The 23,022-nt window shown below is 34.9% G+C and overlaps 1 protein-coding gene across 1 annotated transcript in view; it reads right to left on the reverse strand.

Moving 5' to 3' along the window:
- Window positions 1-350: 350 nt before the first annotated feature.
- The window catches only part of LOC132563202 (uncharacterized), a 46,234-nt gene continuing 23,562 nt past the window's right edge, over window positions 351-23,022 (reverse strand). The window contains exons 15-36 of the mRNA XM_060227954.1: window positions 22,625-22,664; window positions 18,757-19,788; window positions 18,317-18,439; window positions 16,208-16,479; window positions 15,824-16,153; window positions 15,439-15,554; window positions 15,103-15,221; window positions 13,937-14,055; window positions 12,259-12,400; window positions 11,548-11,798; window positions 10,611-10,668; window positions 10,220-10,299; window positions 9,628-9,697; window positions 8,774-8,881; window positions 8,441-8,550; window positions 8,199-8,313; window positions 6,844-6,981; window positions 6,181-6,371; window positions 5,609-5,836; window positions 4,767-4,833; window positions 4,473-4,634; window positions 351-4,163 (exon numbers count right to left, since the gene is read on the reverse strand). Of these exons, the coding sequence (XP_060083937.1) occupies window positions 4,014-4,163; window positions 4,473-4,634; window positions 4,767-4,833; window positions 5,609-5,836; window positions 6,181-6,371; window positions 6,844-6,981; window positions 8,199-8,313; window positions 8,441-8,550; window positions 8,774-8,881; window positions 9,628-9,697; window positions 10,220-10,299; window positions 10,611-10,668; window positions 11,548-11,798; window positions 12,259-12,400; window positions 13,937-14,055; window positions 15,103-15,221; window positions 15,439-15,554; window positions 15,824-16,153; window positions 16,208-16,479; window positions 18,317-18,439; window positions 18,757-19,788; window positions 22,625-22,664 (4,021 nt within the window). The 3' untranslated portion in view covers window positions 351-4,013. The remainder of the gene's footprint in view (window positions 4,164-4,472; window positions 4,635-4,766; window positions 4,834-5,608; window positions 5,837-6,180; window positions 6,372-6,843; window positions 6,982-8,198; window positions 8,314-8,440; window positions 8,551-8,773; window positions 8,882-9,627; window positions 9,698-10,219; window positions 10,300-10,610; window positions 10,669-11,547; window positions 11,799-12,258; window positions 12,401-13,936; window positions 14,056-15,102; window positions 15,222-15,438; window positions 15,555-15,823; window positions 16,154-16,207; window positions 16,480-18,316; window positions 18,440-18,756; window positions 19,789-22,624; window positions 22,665-23,022) is intronic.

Genomic DNA, 23,022 nt, shown 5'->3' on the forward strand with positions numbered 1-23,022 from the left:
AGTCCTCAGGGCTGTCATTATCATAAGTACAGTCTACAATCATCATCAGTCCTAAGGGCTGTCATTATCATAAGTACAGCCTAGACACATCAGTCCTCAGGGCTGTTATTATCATAAGTACAGTCTACAATCATCATCAGTCCTCAGGGCTGTCATTATCATAAGTACAGTCTACAATCATCATCAGTCCTCAGGACTGTTATTATCATAAGTACAGCCTAGACACGTCAGTCCTCAGGGCTGTCATTATCATAAGTACAGTATACAATCATCATCAGTCCTCAGTCTACAATCATCATCAGTCCTAAGGGCTGTTATTATACAGCCTAGACAGTACAGCCTAAGTACAGCCTAGACACGTCAGTCCTCAGGGCTGTCATTATCATAAGTACAGTATACAATCATCATCAGTCCTCAGGGCTGTCATTATCATAAGTACAGTCTACAATCATCATCAGTCCTAAGGGCTGTCATTATCATAAGTACAGCCTAGACACGTCAGTCCTCAGGGCTGTCATTATCATAAGTACAGTATACAATCATCATCAGTCCTCAGGGCTGTCATTATCATAAGTACAGCCTAGACACGTCAGTCCTCAGGGCTGTCATTATCATAAGTACAGTATACAATCATCATCAGTCCTCAGGGCTGTCATTATCATAAGAACAGTCTACAATCATCATCAGTCCTAAGGGCTGTCATTATCATAAGTACAGCCTAGACACATCAGTCCTCAGGGCTGTCATTATCATAAGTACAGTCTACAATCATCATCAGTCCTCAGGGCTGTCATTATCATAAGAACAGTCTACAATCATCATCAGTCCTAAGGGCTGTCATTATCATAAGTACAGCCTAGACACATCAGTCCTCAGGGCTGTCATTATCATAAGTATAGCCAGCCTAGACACATCAGTCCTCAGGGCTGTTATTATCATATGTACAGTCTACAATCATCATCAGTCCTCAGGGCTGTCATTATCATAGGTAAAGCCTAGACACAATCAGTTTGTAGGACAGTAATTAGCAGATGTATGATATGCACACATCAGTCCTATGGGTTGTCATCATCAGAAGAAGAGCCTTGACACGTCAGTCCTCAGGACTGTCATTATCGAAAGGACAACCTACACACCAGTCCATAGAAATATCATTATTACAAGTAGAGCCTAGACAAATCAGTCCTAAAGGCAGGAAATCTTATTAAGTAAACTATACCTGTAAATAATGAAGTAAAAAACAAAAAATAGAAACTATGTAACTGGAGATCAGTCAAAAAAAATAAAACATCAGAAAGACAAATCGTTCGTTGTAAAAATATAATGATGAAAAAAACCCTGCCATCTTTGTGTGAACACTATATAATGGCACCTTGCAGTAGTAGGTTCAGGAGATTACATTACCAGCATCACATCACAACTACACGTCGGGACATCAGGATCAAGATATTGTCACCTACCTACACTTTTAAGTTGTTCTGTTGTACATTTAACAACCTATCCTTTGACAATGTTGATGAAAGTATCTGTACTTTTATTCAGAATTAACTTCATATGGAGATAACCCAGTATCCTTTTTAAACATATTCACTAAAACATAATCATAGCATCCAGCACATATAATAACTGAATTAGAACAATATTTCTTCTCTTCAAACATATTTATAGGATCAGCAACGTCTATGAGTGGTCTAGACAAACACTTACTGTACAGGATAAGTTCTATCATTTCCTTATTTACACTCACATACTACGTGGTCAGTATTAACCTATCACAACAATGGACTACCACCACATATTACAGCATCTGTTCCTCATCTATTCCTAATAAAACCACACATTACAGCATCTGTTCCTCATAACACCACACATTACAACATCTGTTTCTAATAAAACCACACATTACAGCATCTGTTCCTCATAAAATCACATATTACAGCATCTGTTCCTCATAACATTACACATTACAGCATCTGTTCCTCATAACACCACACATTACAGCATCTGTTCCTCATAACACCACACATTACAGCATCTGTTCCTCATAATAACACAATTACACATATTAATTTTATATTTGTCTCTACTAACTGACTGCTCATCATACAGTCAACAGGTTCAAATTTATAAACAGGTATTTCTTCTATATGACTTCAGTAATCTTACACATATATACACAATATACATCAACAAATTAGATAGCTGCCTTAGTTTTGATAAACCAATATACATCAACTCAATAAAAACATGTATGATATGGCCAGATTCACTGCTACATCCTTTAGAATCATTCCTTCATAGTATACGATATAGGTACAAAACATCCAGCTGACATAATACACTGGTAAAATATCTCTCATACATCAGGTTTTCTAAAGCACACATTGAGCAGGTGTTGAAGGGAGGAGGCCAACAATTAGTGAGTCAATGATGCTGGCAAAACTGATATAGGGAATATCTTAATGGTAGGTCACAAGTTGAAAACAACATTTTCATGCATGGAATTTCAGAATCATTCAACGTTCAAATCTTTATATTGATGGTAATGAAGACTATGTTAATGACTATTAAGGTGTCATTTTACTCCAGCAATGGTCTTATAAATAAGCCTGCAAACTATAAACCCTGAGAATTTTATCTATCTGATAAATATTAATTCAGGACTACATGTATTGATGATCTTGCCTTCTGGGTAGAGACTGTTACAATGAAGGGTTACAAACTTGATCTGTGATCAGTCAAATGGGTATAGAGAAATAAAATGTTAAGTTTTGTGAGTTCAATAATAAGGGATTTTAAGAGTTAGGATGTTGTGGTATTAGATGGTGTAGGGGAAGTTATAAGAAGTACAAGTAATGAAGTATGACTTTTGTGGAGTCTATTTATTTCAATACCAATAGTTTTTTAACATTTTTGAAAAAAAAATTCAGGAATAACTTTTGCATTGGTGACCTAACGTGAACAGCTGTTACATAGGTAATTTGATCTGCTGGAAAAAAATCACACTATTAACATCAATAACATGTTGATATTTCATTTTAAAAAGATCATTTAAATTCTTTTTTAATAAAGTCAATGGCTATGAGTAGCTCAAAACGCTGTAATTGTTGATTGTCATCAATATTGAGCACACAGCCTTATATAATGAGATTTTCAATCGGTAAACAGGATGTAGGATTAATAATTAAGTATTGTTGTGTAACTTATATTCTCAAGGTTTGTCAACTTGAATAGTATACAATACATGCATTATACTTTATGGTGTACGTCACAATGGTAATGTACAATGAAAAAGAAAGGTTTTTCTGAACATTTTCTTCAACTTGGTTATGCTTGTAGAATTGGAGTTATTATAACACAATCAGAAGAAGTTTTGAGTGTGACATTTCAATGTGTAGCCAAATTGACCACAGTACATTGCTACCATCTACTGTATTATTTGGTCTATAATCTGTTTACCAACTGGTTGCCCTACTATTCACCTTCTTAGTGTCCTAGGTCAATTCCTTACCATCTTTTACACTACCTATGTCACTTCTAGTACCCTCCACACTGGTCATTTGTCTGATGAAGGTGACTGTGTAGTCATCAAAATCTCACATACAATTCTTCTACAGGTTGTGTTATAAGAACTCCAATTCTAAAGTCAGGTTTTGATTTTAAGTTTCATCAAATCAGCAAAATAATTTGCTTGTATGAGGATTATCATTTCCAGTTGGAAGAAGATGATTTTTATGATCTTTGGTACATTTTCTCTCACTTGACATGTTTATTACCAGAAAATATCATCATATCCAGTAGGCAGGAGACGAGTTCTGTTTTCTCAACCTGGTCCTTTCACACAATTTACAGATTTACATTAATAGCGCAAATTTCTATAACTAAATGTATTTCTGCTCTTGATTCTCAGCACATATCTGGAATAGACATCCAGAAATTTGACAGTTACATATCCAGAATGGTTATACTGTACGATAGCCAGTGCAGTTATCTATAACCTGAAATGTAGTGGTCTAGAAGTCTAAAACTTTGATAGCTATGCATCGTAGTTGTTCCCCTTTCATGATGTCCAATTTAGCTGTCCGCCGCCTGAAGAGTATTGGACAATCCATTGAAATACAAGGTTGATTGCCATCCTGAACACTCATACAATTGTTACAAATCTGGAAACAGAGGTATGTATGTAAACAAAATGATATATATGTAACAATCCTGTTTTTTTTTAATTCATAAACATTTCCAGTATTCTTTTGTTTTCTTTCATTACATCTGCAATTTTGATTTGACAAAAATACTATCATATCCAAAGGCCACATGTCTGTGTTCTTTTCAATATGTGTTCTTTATAAATAGATTTTGTCCTGATCAATCATGAAAGGTACTGGCTGACAATAGTTCTCATTTGTTGAAGTGTACATACTTCAATTTAGAATGATTTATGATCAAGACAGAATCATGATCAGGATACACACCTTGGTGAGATTTGCATACACCTGGTCCCACTCCCGGATTCTATTGTTGAGTGTGATGGCCACCTTCTGGGGATCCCTGGCACATATGTTGCATATATCCTGATTAGTTTGTTCATCACACACAGGACAGTTTATCACAGAGAAAAACTGGGAAATTGTGCCCTGTAAGACAAACAAACACTGTGTGCAATCATGTCTGTTCTGTACAATTAAAATCTCAAAGAGACATTAGATACTGAGCTCTGGTGCTTCACAACTTGTACACATGAAATAAATGTAGAGCATTTCTGTTACCTTCTTGCTGTCTGGTGCCAGTGCTGTTTGAGGTACAATTCTTGTCACCTTCGGCATCTCATTGTACCTGTAAAATAGATGTAACTTTATTCACAATAAATAATCCTTTCAGGTAAGTGTATCACATTGATCTTATAAAAGTGTTAAAACTGAACTTGAAGCTCCTGTTTGATTCTTCCATACCTTGGTGTTGAAAAGATTTTGGAATTTCAGACAGTTTGACCCCTTTTGGCACTACCCATCTGCCCTTGGGTCTTAATATGTGCATACCATCAAGCCGTCATTCATTGCTAATAGTTCTTACCAAGTTTAAAATATTTCCAATGGAAATTAAACAAATTATGCTTCAAATTGTACTTTTCATATATAAACTATAGTAAATCATACCCCCTCCCTAGGTGGAAATGTGAAACCCTAGGTCATCAATTTCACAATCTTGGTAAAGCACCTTAAGACCCTTCCTTCCATGAAGAGCATTTGATTCTACAATACCTGGGCACTGAGAAGAAGATTTTTGAAATTTTAGCCAATTTGACCTTTTTTGGTACATATAATTCATTATCTTGATTCATCTTTTGCCACAGAAGATTTCTACAAAATGTCATTGTGATTGGTTCAGGGGTTTCTGAGAAGAACTTAAAAAATGCTAAAAGTTATAGGACGCACGACAAAAGGAGTTCACAATGGGTCAACATGAGACTTTGTCTTGAGGTTACTATTGGACTCATACACACGAAGAGTCCTCAACTAGACATTTGTTTTTTTAAACAGACTACTTTTTTCTCAACTTTACATTTTGATACCAATTAAGCTGTGGCACCACATACAGGTAATCCACTCACCAGGAGAAGACATTAACACCCATCAGAGAGAAGATACGATCCAGAGGAGGCAGGATCTGTTTGGTTATATAGTAGGTAGCGTTGAGTCTGAGAGAGGGGTCAGTGAGAAGATCTGCTGGAGCTCTGACCAGTTGTATAAGTGGAAGACCTGGACTACCATATACGATGACATATGGCACACGTTCACCTACTCTAGGTTCACTACGACGATCATGCTGCAGGCATTTCCTGGCAAAAATAAATTTGTTTCAGCAATCTCCACAATAAGGTGATATGTTGTATCAATATCGGAAAGATCAGCATGCTAATGATCAACCCAATATATTATTTCATATATATTTATTCTATCCTCCAATCACACATATATCTTCAATGATACTATTTTCTATCTGAAAGATTAAGAAATAATTCTATTATTTGAGCACTTACATTCCAAAAGTATCAACCACAACTTCATTTTATGATTTTCTTTGTTCCAGTTGTAAATATGATAAACAGGAGAACGGATGAGGGATGCCTACATCAAATGAATTCTGTCTAATCTATTATACATCTGTGATCTTCTTACTTACTTAGAAATCTCTAAAGCTGGCACACAGGCCCCTGGTTTGTAGCCAGCCATACCACGATACTCTTTAGCAAAGACAAGATCCTGTAGACTGACCTTGCCTTCCATCAGCTTACGGCATTGTGTTTGGACGTATTGCTTTGCCTGGGACACATCACGTGTGGTAAACAGTGTTTTGATTGTGCGCTCAAGAATCTGAAATAACAAATAAGTCAATCTGCTGTAAATAAACGTTGCCTGAGATAAGGAATGTTGTCACGGCATCCTTTGAAATCTGGCGATACCTCAAGTCAAAATTTAACAAATCATCCTTTGTTAACTGATAAAATATAATTCATTTTCCAACAACCAAAATTAAATGTTTAAAATTGACAACAGTTAATCTTAAATTGAAGACAGTACAAGATAACTATGATTGCTTTTGTTTATAGAGAAAACCAGTTCATCAGCATTTCAATGCAACTTTTGGGGCATAAATAAGATGGACCTGCAGATGATGATACAGGTCTTAAAAGGCGTAGTTAAGCCAAATAAGAAAGCACAATAAAATCTGAGAATCTGTCCTTATGTCATAGACAAACATCCCTAGTTCAGCTGGTCAAGAAATGTGAAGAAAGAGAGGTCCTCTATCATCATAGAGCATAGTATTTAACCCTTCTTTATTAACCTTAGCTACAGCTGGACAAGCATCTCTCCTGACAGTCTCTATTCCTTTGGCATCAAATACAGGCTCCTTTTGCTCTGGGGTCTCATAACTAAATCCGACATAACGCTTCTTACTTTGCAGGATGCAAGGGAGATAAACCTGAAGGATATTAATTATTTATATCATAAACATCTGAGAGACTAAAAAATCTGTGTATCCATAATTATGGTCAATTTCACATAATTCATTCTTGATGTATATATACACCAGGTAAGTCCTAACAATAATTCTGAATAAATATCACCAGTATATGTATAATGTGTTAGAGTCCTAACACAAACCATCTGTATAATGTGTAATATCACTTAACACAAATCATCTGTATAATGTGTAATATCACTTAACACAAATCATCTGTATAATGTGTAATATCACTTAACACAAATCATCTGTATAATGTGTAATATCACTTAACACAAATCATCTGTATAATGTGTAATATCACTTAACACAAATCATCTGTATAATGTGTAATATCACATTACACAAATCATCTGTATAATGTGTAATATCACTTAACACAAATCATCTGTATAATGTGTAATATCACATTACACAAATACATTACACAAATCATCTGTATAATGTGTAATATCACTTAACACAAATCATCTGTATAATGTGTAATATTACATTACACAAATCATCTGTATAATGTGTAATATCACTTAACACAAATCATCTGTATAATGTATAATATCACTTAACACAAATCATCTGTGTAATGTGTAATATCACTTAACACAAATCATCTGTATAATGTGTAATATCACATTACACAAATCATCTGTATAATGTGTAATATCACTTAACACAAATCATCTGTATAGTGTGTAATATCACTTAACACAAATCATCTGTATAATGTGTAATATCACTTAACACAAATCATCTGTATAATGTGTAATATCACTTAACACAAATCATGAGTAGAATATTTAAAAAAAGATTTTAATACAAATCACAGGTATAATGTGTAAGAAATCTAAATACAAATCTCATGTATTATGTATAAAAATTCTTAACACAGAACGCAATGTATAGAAAATCTAACATAATTCACAAGTACAAAGTGTAAGAAATTTTAACATATCACAGATATAATGTGTCAGAAATTTTAACACAGTTGTAACATGTTTGAAAGTTTATACCTTATAAAGTTTAAGGTCAATCAGAAACCCATGTAATAGATATAACAAGATACACCCTTCACTATAACAAAACTTACACTTCTGATGTATATACTCAAGCTTACTAAGTTACCTGAAGCATTGAGAGGCACTATCATCCTACCTAATAGTCGATGATTAACTAACCTTCTCAAATTTAAGCTTCATTGGTTTCGGATTAGCTGCGGTCACTGCGTCACAAATCTCATAACCAATCTTAAATGCTTCCTCCTTGCTGCGGCCCTTCAGCTCAATAAACATACTGAAACAAAAGGCTACAAGGTGGCTAGTCTGTATTTGCGTAGAAATTAAACAAGATATGTGTTCAGGTTAAAATTATTAACAGTACTTTATTGAGATACTGATCTACCATATTTTGAGATGTTTACCTGTCAGTGTCGCCATAGACAACCCTAGCTCCCCATCGAGGTGTGTCCTCTACCAACTTGATGGCCCTCTCCAAGGTTTCTCGGGCTTTCCTTACAATACTATCACCAACCTGGCAAATTCAAACATTCCCCAATAACAATCTAATATGCCCATTGAGCATGATTTCACTGACTCAGAGCGAAAGTTTATATCAAGAACTCAATTTGAGTAACTTTTACAGTTATAAACATTGAAAATACCAAAATTTTTACTAAGGTTTTAACAAATGTTTAACTTCACAAATTCAGTAATTATGCCTGTTTTCAAGTTCCTGTCATTTTCTATTACTATACCTCAATGCAAGGCATTCTTCCTGAGAAGTTGGCACCTGTATATCCATAGGTAACATTAGCAATGAGTTTAAGGCCCATTTGTCTGGCATCTAGCAGCTTACTCAGTGCCTGTAACAAAAGCCTGATAGTATGAACTACAATGAAATTATTAAGGATTGGTAACGCTATATATTCCACCCCCACCATAATAATACCACGAGCACAAACAGGATAGGTAACACTATATTCACCCACTCCCCACCTCTACAATACCACGAGTCAGGACAGGATAGGTAACACTATATTCACCCACTCCCTACCTCTACAATACCATGAATCAGGACAGGATAGGTAACACTATATTCACCCACCCCCCACCTCCACAATACCATGAGTCAGGACAGGATAGGCAACACCATATTCACATACCCCCCACCTCTACAATACCATGAGTCAGGACAGGATAGGTAACACTAAATTCACCCACCCCCCACCTCTACAATACCATGAGTCCGGACAGGATGGGTAATACTATATTCACCCACCCCCCACTTCTACAATACCATGAGTCAGGACAGGATGGGCAACACTAAATTCACCCAACCCCCACCTTTACAATACCACAAGTCAGGACAGGATGGGTAACATCACATCTACCCACACCCACCTCAACAATACCACAAGCCAGGACAGGATGGGTTACATCACATCTACCCCCCCCCCCCCACCTCTACAATACCATGAGTCAGGACAGGATGGGTAACATCACATCTACCCACACCCACCTCAAAATACCACAAGCCAGGACAGGATGGTTAACACAATATCCATCCACCCCTATCTCAATAATACCAAAGTTAAATATCACACTTTACCTTGTCCTTCCTGTACGTCTTCATGGCTTTCTTCACCATCAACCTGGTGTTTAGGATTTCCTCTACCATACTATGAAGCAAGATATTTCATGTTTTCATAAGGTTGTAATTTTATAATACTGTCTCCACAATTACACTCCTGTTAAGGATCTTTTAACACACTACGGTTTAAGGTTCATTCTTAAGTTATCACATTTAAATGACAATTCTTCAACAATTTACTACAAAGAGGAGTTCCGATCAAAATCTGTAAATAAATTTTATAACTTAAGTGATCCATAAATTTGACCTACTTTTGCAATCTTTACCTGATATATATATATATTTTTATATATACTATGACCTGACAGATTCCATAGACTTTATCTATTTTTGGAATATTTATATACCTTTTATGACTTGACTGATCTATATCAATTTGACCTAGTTTTAGGATCACTCTATATATCTTATAACCTCACTGATCCCATTGACCTGACCTAAGTAACGACTATAATGCAGATTTTACAAAATTCAATAATTTACTGATTTTAACATCAGATGCTCTTAAAACCTGATCTGATTATGACAAATGGCTGCATATGAAACTTACGCCGAGATCACCCCCTTTCTGATATGTTGCTGGACAAACACCACACCATTGGGAGACACTGTGATGTCATTCTCCAGTTTCTGAAAGTATATAGCAATCTTTGTCATGATTTATAACTGTACCTTACCTCTTCGGGGGCATTATTGCGTAGAAAGATGAAAAGTGACGTAGTGTCCCTTTGGTGCTTTAATGTATTAAGTTTAAAATGAAAAGTAAATGAAAATAAAGCCTGCTTTAGTGAGAGATTTACATGAAACTGGATGGATTTTGTCATATACATGAGATGTCTACTAGAATTCCTTGCTTGCTTTAACATTTAAAGGAAACAAATATATGATGTTTTGATTTGATGTCTTTGTTTTCAGAAGCATGAATGAGTATGTGTATTTACCTTCAGAACTGATGGGGGAACTTTCAGATGGGTACAACCAAACTCAATAGGTCCTTCACTGGAAAACATAAATCAAAATGAAGATAGCATATCAGTTCAATATCATTTTGACATGAAGGCTATAGCGTCTTAATGAGAAAGCAGGTTTTGTGGCTCAACTAAACTTAATAGAACTGCAACACAAATTTAAAGATGTTTACACTGCAAACACCAGCATTGGTTTTGGGTTCAAATGACCAAATGATTTTTCTCCCACTATATTTCAGAAAACATATTTTTGTCAGACTTTATTTCAAATTTAATTTAAAAAGCACTAAATATACTTTTTTCATTAGACCATATATTACAAAAAAACTATAGATCAGTGTTATTCATCAATCATTTTATTGAAATTCAACATATGTCATGAAGTAAAATGAATGATTTCAAAAATAAAAATTCAAAATGGCTGCCATACTGAATTTAAAATCAGCTCCAGAACTGTGTACTATAAGAATTTAAATTTAACATAAAACATCGTTAAGGTGTTTAAGTTTAGCCACATCAGATTTAAAATATCAATGTGTGATCTGACTATATATTAATCAAATTCATCAGTTATGTAAGGGTTGAAACTGAAATTTAAATTAATATAGATTTTCAGGATGGGGGTTATGTTGGAGTTCAAATCAGGTGAAGCATATGCATTGATCATTCATAGTCAAGTATTGCGAAGTTTTTCTTTCATGTCATCAATGGTATTTGAATTTGAAATAAGTTTAGAATATAAGACGTTAATAGAAAATGGTCTTATATGGAGTGCAGATGGAGTGCAATAGTTCAAATGATTCAAGAGAGAAGTGAGTAAATAAAACATTTTAATGAAAGATGATAACAAAGCAAGTGGAAAACAGATGAGACAGATAAAGGAAGAGACTATAGGACCAATATAACTCACTGTGCCTTGTCAAGCCATCTGAGGCGTCCTAGACATGTTGAGAAGCAGTAGTTGTGTGCAATCATGATGGAAGGATAGAGTGACTGAAAGTCTACTACTACCACTGGGTCAGCATAGAAACGTGACTCCGGCTCCAGAGTCAGTGCAATACACTCTGGAGCCCTCATTCGTGCCCTCTGGTGGACACTTGGGGACACAGGGATGTAATTCAGAGGCTTGGCCAAGCGCAGCATCATTGACTCCACACGATACTGTTGGATAAAAATACCAACTGATATTAGAGGCATCAAACTTATAACAAATTCAAAATTCTGATATTTTATTTGATAACTTCTTGGCATATCCTCCTGAACTAGTCATCAAATGTTATAAGTAATAAATAAATAAGTATAAGTATAAATAATAAGTCTGCACATTTCAGGAGTAAGACATCCTTATTTTCTATGTAGTTAACAGAAACAGTTCAATACTATTAATTAAACACTATAGAATTGTATCCAAAATTTGAATTAACATTTTCACTATTCTTTTTAAACCGAGCATCTGATTAAACAGATTTTTCTCTATCAACTCTGATATAGCTGCATTTTCATCCTAAACAAAATTTAATATCATAACATGAATATTACAACATTAATCTACTTAACATCAATGGTCTCTTTGAAAAATTAGTGAAAACAGCGATGAGAAACTCTGGGGCAATAGTAATACCTGAGACCCACGAGACAAGACATGGTAGAACTCTATACCAAACACGCGGGCAAATTCGCTGGTACGGCCAATCAGATCCAGCTGGTCAATCACCTGTAGGTTGCCCTTCACACGCGTGATGTAGTATTCTATCAACCTCCATCTTTAAAATAAATTAATGGAAACAGTCCAATTTAAATTGAAAATTTTAAAATCATCGGGAGTGTTTCCATAACAGAAATCTTCTGCCAAGTATTCTTATTATAATATGCAATTGTATAATAGATTTCCTTGTCAAATGAATTTGTAGGAGCAAAAGGTATAATAGATTTCCTTGTCAAATGAATTTGTAGGAGCAAAAGGTATAATAGATTTCCTTGTCAAATGAATTTGTAAGGGCAGAAATTATAATAGATTTCCTTGTCAAATGAATTTGTAAGAGCAGAAGGTATAATAGATTTCCTTGTCAAATGAATTTGTAAGAGCAGAAATTATAATAGATTTCCTTGTCAAATGAATTTGTAAGAGCAGAAATTATAATAGATTTCCTTGTCAAATGAATTTGTAAGAGCAGAAATTATAACAGATTTCCTTGTCAAATGAATTTGTAAGAGCAGAAGGACACTGCATGTATGAATTATCATAATTAAAATGCAGCTTCTGCCACTGAATGACAGCTGAACTCTTATGACAAAGAATAATGTTGTTCCTGTAATCATATTGTATCTATGCAACTGTATTTAACAAACATTATTATTAAGGTAAGCGATTTTGTATTGACATTCAATATTTCTGTCATTTACATCCAGTTGAACCATCAATATAACATAATTATTTGGGTGTACAGAACCAGTTAATTGTTCACTTTGGATTCAATATATAGTCATCCTTGATACTCCAGGGGTTACGATCACTTTCACTCTCTGCACCCCTAGAACCAGTCATGTTAACATGTCACATGTAAAGTGATTGTAACCCCTGAGTATCGAGGATGATATACAGAAGACCCTTGATAATCTGGACACCTTCATTCCCTGCCAAACATCTTTGGATTACAAATTTTTCAGACTTCCAAGTTTAGTCAACTTGTCAATATATGTATAACCAGAGTTACATCCCTTGATTACATGACAATGAAGTCATCAGTATGATGCTGTTGGATGTTTCAGAATGTCGATGTAGGATTAACTGTGAATGCAGGTATTTATGAGCGTATTTCTTTGTCAAATTTCTATAAACGATGGTATATTCATGAAAATTTACAAAGGGAATGCTTCTATTATTTTGCATGTCTGCTCGATATCAACGTCTTTTGACACAATTCTAATGTGAATTCCCAATCAATAAGATGATTTGCTGTCGTCCGAAACTTTTCTATTTTTAGAATCAAGTTATTGGGAAAAACAGCTGAAGACATTTACTGCATCAGGAGTACAAATGTGGGAGACCCGTTGGAAAAACCCATTCTGTTCCCAAAATATTTGACCAGGACTGGAATTTCTGGATTGATGAATACAATTAAAATTAAAGGAATCTGTTAATGACATTTCCATGTAGACTGAGTTCTCTTGACTATTGGTATCTCGATTATTGATGATTCACTCTACTGCCTTTAAGGATAACTTAATTACAAGACATTGCCACAATGTCCACTTAATTACAAGACATTGCCACTTAATTACAAGACATTGTCACTTACCTGTACAGGTGAGTTCTGTGGTTGAACCAGTTAGACAAGGTCCTAAGTGAAAACTGAGGCACGCGCTGATGAAGGACGTGATAACAAACATTCTCAAAGGAATAAATGTTCAGGGTTATCTAAAACAAAAAAATATAAATATTGATAAAGTAACAAAAACACAAGACTTTCCACAACGCTAAATACTTCTTTATCTAGTATAAGATCATACATGTTATAACCATCAAATCATACAACACTTGTATAACAATTCTGTCCCCATTATTACAAAGCCATTGCAATGATGATATATACTCAAGGGATGAAGACATGCAGGGTGACATTATTTGCAATATCTTGCAAATGTGTTATTCAAAAACAATGAAAATCAGTCAGCAACTCTCTAGGTTACAGAGCATGTGGTCCTGTATCAAATGTTTGCAATGTTGTAATGCATGACAATGTCTTCTGGGGAAAGCATAAAATGGGAAAATCTCCTGCACAGTGTTGTGACATTGAGTTGTAATACCATTAGAGACGCATCATTTTCTTATATTTTGAGTAATTTAAGATAGCATTAAACAATGCCATGGCTAACGAAGTTCAGAGGGGTCAGGTCATTGCAATGATTATGCAAGGTTAACGGCAAATACAGGTTGCCAGACATTTCGGTGTCCATATTTGCACTGTAGAATGTCTTGTTAGATGCTAAGGGAAACTGGGTGGGTTGCTGATAGACCTAGGTCTGTGCATCCGCAGATCCACAAATGCTCATTCATATACTCTCACAGATGCACCAATACTTATTCAAATATCCTGGCAGATGTATGAGCATTTATGTACCCTATCAAAACCCAAAACAGCAAGTTGAACTATCAAAACCTTTCATTTTGCTTTGCAGTATGGCAAATATGTAAACCTATATATTCTTGATTACTTTCAGCTGAGGACGATAATGATGGAAAATAATTTTGAAAATAAAAACTTAAGAATAACCTGTGTCAAAAAGTACTTGTAATATTTTCTATATAAATACACATATTTGCTATGACTCCACACATGCCATACCTTTCCAGAAAATATATGCAGATCATGTTGTGGAATTTAACAAAACATTTTGAAACATGATCAGACTAGCTGAAATCATGTGCTTGTGCTCCAATACAGTTTTAGGTTTTTCAGATTACCTCATGTCGCAGTAACCGCCACAGGTTGAGTACAATCCGTCCAACAATATGAATCTCTGACATATGGTCAGCCCCGTATTCATCTTTGGTGGCACTGAAGTGACTTCCTGTTTTCTCCTCTGAAATACAAATCCAGCTGTAATTTACTCATCTTACATCAATCATTGTTAACTCACTTTGTTTAGTATTTTTACTCACAAATAGTAATCAATTACACATTCTGTACAGATTGGTACATGAAAGATCATTCTACATATATTCTGGACAGCTTGTTACAGAGAGGAACCTTCTATCTATAATATGGCTTACAAGGCACATTACAATATACTGACTTACCCGGCACTCTGGATAGTTTGGAACACAGAGGAATGCTGAGGTGGGAAGCTCTTTGTAGCAGATATCCCCAGGAAAAGTTCTGTATCTCATATCCCACGAGAATATCAGGGTCCCACCTACAACAACAATATACTAATCACAATAATATCAACAAAACAAGGTAATAAAAGATAATAATCACATTGTAAAACTCATTTGTTTTCACATGTCCCAGTTTTGTAACAGAAACAACACTACAAGAGATACTATTGGGGAACTAGAGTACAGAATACTGAACATCTTCAAACATTATCATTTGAATTTAAAAGGTTTAAATTTACAAGTTTTTTATATTTTCATCAGGACTGAGTAATAATAAAAACAGACAGTAAGAAGATAAACATACTTTGCAATAGGATCCTCTAAGAATACATGATACAACTCTTCCTCATCCCTAACATAGGTCACCTGAAGGTCATCAAGGGCGATTCCTGATCGCTGTAAGAATGTGCTAGGTATATCTTCTGTACTATCATAACGACGAGGTGGTGGGGTGACAGCTCCCTTGGCCTTAGCCCGCCTTCCTCTTAGAGTTGAAGGTTTTGGTGATGGACTCCTACATTTTGAAGTTGAAGGTTGGGGTGATTGACTTGAGGATGACAAAGGTGATTTTGACCTTGAAGTAGATGCTTTTGGTGACCTCAATCTAGAACTGCAGGGCTGAGGTGACCTTGATCTAGAACTACCGGGCTGAGGTGACCTTGATCTAGAACTACCAGGCTGAGGTGACCTTGCCAAGTTGGATCCTGATGGTATAGATAAAGGAGATGGGGTTTGTGAGTCATTTCTTTTCTTTTGTCTCTCTTTCAGTGCCATTTCTGCATCTGCTGAGACCAAATCCACAATGATGACCCCAGTGACTTGTGTCTTGCCTTTGGCTGGGTTCACGTCATTAGAGATGGAATAGAATACAGCTTTAATAGCATCAACTTCAGGGTCAGGTCGAAGGTCACCTCTGGTCTCTGCATGGAGTTCAAGACTTAGGACTGTTAGGTTCTGTACCTGTCACAATTAATCAAATTCTTAGTAGTGACACATGTATCATACATATCAAATCTAAATATATTTCAAGGACAAAACCAATGACAGATCTTTTTGATATGTCGGTTACCTTTTTCATTGAGGAAGACATAGAAAAGATGAATAACTAATTGATCTGAACTGATGAAATTTATGCTTTCATATAAGAAGTAAACATAAGAACAACTGCCCCACTAATTTGCAGAACACCTGTAAAAGTGCACAAAGTAAACACAACTCAAGCATAAGGTACTATGAGTGATCACTAAACAATTATATTGGTCAATCTAATTGTCCCTTCATGGGGCTTTCCACAGATGATTTACAAGACTTTGACACACTATTTACACTACGATTTTTATTACAGGTCAATCTAATTGTCCCTTCATGGGGCTTTCCACAGATGATTTACAAGACTTTGACACACTATTTACACTACAATTTTTATTACAGGTCAATCTAATTGTCCCTTCATGGGGCTTTCCACAGATGATTTACAAGACTTTGACACACTATTTACACTACGATTTTTATTACAGGTCAATCTAATTGTCCCTTCATGGGGCTTTCCACAGATGATTTACAAGACTTTGACACACTATTTACACTACGATTTTTATTACAGGTCAATCTGACACAATTGTCCCTTCATGGGGCTTTCCACAGATGATTTACAAGACTTTGACACACTATTTACACTACGATTTTTATTACAGGTCAATCTAATTGTCCCTTCATGGGGCTTTCCACAGATGATTTACAAGACTTTGACACACTATTTACACTACGATTTTTATTACAGGTCAATCTAATTGTCCCTTCATGGGGCTTTCCACAGATGATTTACAAGACTTTGACACACTATTTACACTACGATTTTTATTACAGGTCAATCTAATTGTCCCTTCATGGGGCTTTCCACAGATGATTTACAAGACTTTGACACACTATTTACACTACGATTTTTATTACAGGTCATTCTAAGTGTCCCTTCATGGGGCTTTCCACAGATGATTTACAAGACTTTGACACACTATTTACACTACGATTTTTATTACAGGTCAATCTAATTGTCCTTTCATGGGGCTTTCCACAGATGATTTACAAGACTTTGACACACTGTTTACACTATGATTTTTATTACAGGTCAATCTAATTGTCCCTTCATGGGGCTTTCCACAGATGATTTACAAGACTTTGACACACTGTTTACACTACGATTTTTATTACAGGTCAATCTAATTGTCCCTTCATGGGGCTTTCCACAGATGATTTACAAGACTTTGACACACTATTGACACTACGATTTTTATTACAGGTCAATCTAATTGTCCCTTCATGGGGCTTTCCACAGGTGATTTACAAGACTTTGACACATTGTTTTACACTACGGTTTTTATTACAGGTCAATCTAATTGTCCCTTAATGGGGCTTTCCACAAATGATTTACAAGACACACTGTTTTACACTACGATTTTTAGTAACAGTTAAGTTTTCAGAAATAAACCAAGTTAACAAGATGAATTTGGATGTACTATATGCCATATATTACAGAAGGTTGACCTAAGGATATTTTCAATGTACTTTTTGTATCTGTGAAAATGCTAAAAGATGCAAAATAACTCAGAGAGTATATATTGTAGGAGAACATATCCTTGCAGCTACTTGATAGCAGTTGTTTTGTTATGTGTATATGATGTGGGTGCATTAGATAATTCATTTAATTTAAAAATTTCAGGGTGCTAACATATACAGTCTTACAGAGAAATCTTATGGGGTGACCAATTTACAGTTCATTTAAAGAAATGTTCATATATACCTCATGCAATGCTTTGGCTTCTTGCAGGTTGTCCTGGCTGATCTTGAAGCCAAACGAGTTTTGTGGTGTGGGACCATCTATCTGTGAGGTGTGACCTTTCTGGTCCCGAGGAGTAGCAAATTGCTGAAAAAAGAATCCTCACATTTGTTATAAAATTCTGGTAAAGAATATTTCTGGTATTCTGATGAATTATTTCTCTAAATTATTGATTCCCTAAAGAACTTAATTTCTTTTAACCAGTTTTATGTTAGACATGCTTTAGATATGCTTTGTTGGTCCATTTGAAATATAGACAACATACAACAGCTTTAAAACTTCCTTGCAACAAACCAATCTCCTGTTTCAGAATGTATTGATCAGTTGTATATGTGCTTTGCAAATGGAATTTTGTCGCATACACACCATTACTTTTTTCTCCACAGTATGCCCACTTAACTTACCTGCAATTGAGATAACCGAAGAGCCTCTTGCAGTGACTTCTGTGTGTTGGATGACAGTCTTCGGGGTAGTGGCACTCTTTTTGGTGTAGCAAATATACCTGGACTCTTGTTACCTATGCCAACAACTTGCAATTTGTCATCATGACTCGGAGTACTTGTAGCACTAGGTTTTCTTCCCGACATAACTGGTGTGAATGCTGAGTTATATAGATTTGATATTTGTCTGCCATATATAGGTGTCTTTACATCACTTTTCACCCCCGACATATTACTGGGCATCACAGGCGAGCCTACTATAACAGTGGCAGGCGTCACAGGTGAGTGACCAAGTTTGTCTCTTAAAACATCAGACTCTGTATTTGGAGTAACATGTATACTGTGGCTCACCAAAGGTGTATTCTGGGAACTTGTGATCCTGGACCGTGAGAATTTGGAAAACCTTAATTCTGAAGGAGGAGAAGGGCCGATTACTTCATTATCACTATCAGAGCTATCTCCTTCCAAAAACAGTGTCCGTGGAATGTCCAGGAGTTTGCGGTCCTTACTGCTTTCATTAACTGTGCTATCCTCATGTACGTCTCCACTCAATAAACAGCTGTGTTGATCGCTAATGTCCATCACATCTGACCGATTAATTTTGTCATTTTCATACATTAATGTTTTATCTAGTTGATGTCCAGAATTTCCAATATCAGAATCTTCCCTTTTTTCAGAATTGTTTTTTCTATTAATATTTTTGTCTACATCAATTATATGTTGTTTCTTTTTATTCTTCATATCCTTTAAAATTTTCCTTCCATTAGCCCATCTTTTAACAAGCTCTGTACTTGGGGGTGGATTACAAGGGGAGATAATAAAAGATTTATCGCCTAGAAGAGCAAAGCGGAGTTGTGGCTCCTTTTCCATTCTATTCATTAGTGTTTCATTTTCAGACTGACTTAGAATGATCTGATCCACTGACATCATTCTGCTCCTCCAAGTTAGTAGCCCAGCACAGTCTGTATTACTGATAAAATCATCATAATCTTTTACCTGAAAAGAAAACACAATGTTTTTCTGATCTACTGTACTGTAATACTTGTATAGTAAGTATGTATTTACATTACAACTGATCATTTAAAGTCTCCCTTCAAAGAAAATCAAGTCGCATGAATGTTTTACAATAGAATATATAGTGGAAATGAAAACTATTTCAACAAATGATATATCAGAACACTTTAAGCCAAGTAAATAATATCATTTTTCTAACATGCATAGATTTTTAATTTTCTACCACAAATATTGTGATAAAATCTTATCTTATCTTCATGCTTATTTCACAGCACCAACTATGAGGTACAGTGAAACCCACATAATATAATGTTCCACTTCTTATGGGAAATGTGATAATAAGCAGAACGTGAGATTAACAGTTGACACATTTTTCCGGATGTCTAAACCTGGAAGTTAATTTTCTGATGCACCAAACTGATTTGTTTTCAAACAGAAAATGTTTGAAGCCAATATATTTAATTGATTTGTATTTCCCAAACAAATCGTTAGTTCCTTGATTGTTGTTTGTTTATTCTTTTAAATCCAAACTGCTACCATAAATCACTGTGAATGATTATGACCGAATATTCATGTCATATTAACTTTGTAAGATAATCACATCCAATACTCGGTTTCCCAATTTCTGGACATTTAGAATGTATTCATATTGTGCTTTATGAAAATATTTAGACTTTACTTACAGAATGAGACATCTCTCAACAATATTAATCTTGGTACGACAAGCTAGCCACACAAGTCTCATTAGATTATATTTGAAATACATAGGAGGACTTGTTGCCCGCACATGGTTTGTTGAAAAAATGATACATAAATGTACATGTATAAAGGTTATAAAACAAAGAGGCAGTGTTATAACATCACTGATAGGAAGTATTACATTTTGTCTCCTCAGGTTTCTATCTCACCACGTAAAGAGTAAAAAGATTATCAAACAAGTTAGTAAAATAACACAATATAAAATCCAGGATTGAAAATGTTATATACTGAAAAGGTGAATATTATTAGTATAGAGTGGAACAAACCGGAGAGTGGAAAATTACAATAACCAATCAAATAAAACAACAAACTGTAAATGGCTGAGAGGGCCTGTAAAGCTCATTCATTATCTAAAGTTTTATATAATATGGAGCTATAATAGGCAAATTTTCTACTACATTCAGAGATAACGAGATAACAAAGCTGTGGTATACAATTGCTTGATCTAAGGAATTACCTTTGGCTTCATATCATTTAAATGACTATTGATGGAGGGTGGGAAATAAAACAAAGTTTACTACTAAAGTTATCAAGTGGGTACCAAGTGTACCCATCTGCCCTGCCATCCGCATGCTCAAACACACTATTAAAAGTATATTGGAACTGCAAAATGGAAATACTTGAATTGAAGCGATTAATTACATAATCACTATGTTATCAATATTCATATTTCACTTTCTTCATCCAAATCAGGATTTATTGCCTTCTGCATGTCATAATACAACAGTCTGAAATGGATTTTTCCATATCTAATAGATACTCTTTCATTCTAGTATTATTATCATATTATTCAAAAATCAAATGACTTACACTCAATCTGATTAAAATGTATCTATTAATAGGCCTACACTATGAGAATAATAAAGATATGGTTTTAATCAGAGTGAGTTTACACTTACACCTTATCTCTTTTCCACAATGACCTCTCCTTTACCAAAGATAGCACTGGACATGGTATAAAATCTTTTCCCAGCTCAGTTTAACACAAAGGCAAAATGAGAGAAAAAGAAAAAGAAAAAAACAGAAAATGACCCTTTATTTGATCTCCTTTACAAGTTAAACAATCAACATAAGCTCTGTACAGCTATTATTATAATGCTGTTTTGGATGTTGGAGAAAACCCCGAGTAGGGATAACCAACATGCTACAGTGGGGAAACATTTGACCCAACAGACACCATCCTCTGCCACCAGTATGTCTAGAACCTATGTTCAAAGAAAAAGTGGTCCGAAGCTCATGTTTGATTGCACAACTTGTGACAGCTATTCTATCAGCACATAAGCGATTATGGCTACAGTGGCACCCTGATTACTCATGACACTCAGTTTATCTCAGTGTTGAACATTATGTTAAAAGTATGAATGAGTGATGAAAATAAACTCTGTTAATATGGTAAGTTAAAAAATAAACAAACAAAAACAAAACAAAAATCAAAAATCTTCAAGAAGGACCATTTTTTTACCAAAGAGGGCAATTTAAGCACCTCTCTCCTATTTTCAAGCTATTCTCAAAGATTGAAGAAATGACATGTGTGCCCTCTAACAAAAGACATTGTACCATAGTGTAAGCTTAGACCATGCCAGCAAATGAGCTTGACAGAAATCTATTGTGCACAAGCAAAACCATAACTTCATGCTACTATGTACTGCTCTTCAAAATCTTCAGTCCTTCAATTTGAACAGAACATTTAATTACATATTTTTTTTCATTTCATAACATTAAAGGATTCTTGAATTACCAGATAATGCTAATATGTTTCCATTCTATTGCTTTACCTGTATACCAGTATCCTTACTTAGATGTTATACTAGTGACTATTAACTGGTTCTTTTCAGTATCAACCTAATGATAAAGTCAATGTGCCCTAAACATTTAAGAGAAATAACACATTGTGTTTTTTGAATAGTCTATCAAGTCCAACACATCAGATTATTGTCAAATGTCACACAATTTCAGAAAACAATAGAATAAAGACATTTATCTATGCAGAAATCACAAAAAGAGGGAGAATGTTAACTGAAAATTTTGAAGAGATTTTCTGAAAACTCTTTTGGCTCACCCTGGTAGACTGAACTTCTAATACTCGCCCACCCAGTTCCCTACAAAGGACACAAAAAGCATGCATGTCAATCGTGCTGTCTATCATATTTTCTTTCAAGAATGACAAGCTACATTGATTAAGATCAACACTTTAACAAATATTGATGATAAAAGAAAGCTAAATAATGTAACACTGTAATCAATTTTGATATCATACCCACACAAGCTGAGCCATTAAACATTTTCATTAGCCAAAAAACTGTTTGTTTACTATTGTACTAGCATTTACATAAAGAAATGTTCAATAAATTAAAAAGAAATATTTCTCTTTGGACTCAATAGCTCAACATGATGTCATAAAGTTTTGGGTGATGAAATCAAAGGTGACTTGTGTAAATTGTATAAAAAAAGGGATAG

Source organism: Ylistrum balloti, unplaced genomic scaffold (assembly GCF_031769215.1).
Source record: "Ylistrum balloti isolate Yb309-2 unplaced genomic scaffold, AGI_CSIRO_Ybal_v1 Utg371640, whole genome shotgun sequence".
Lineage (NCBI taxonomy): Eukaryota > Metazoa > Mollusca > Bivalvia > Pectinida > Pectinidae > Ylistrum > Ylistrum balloti.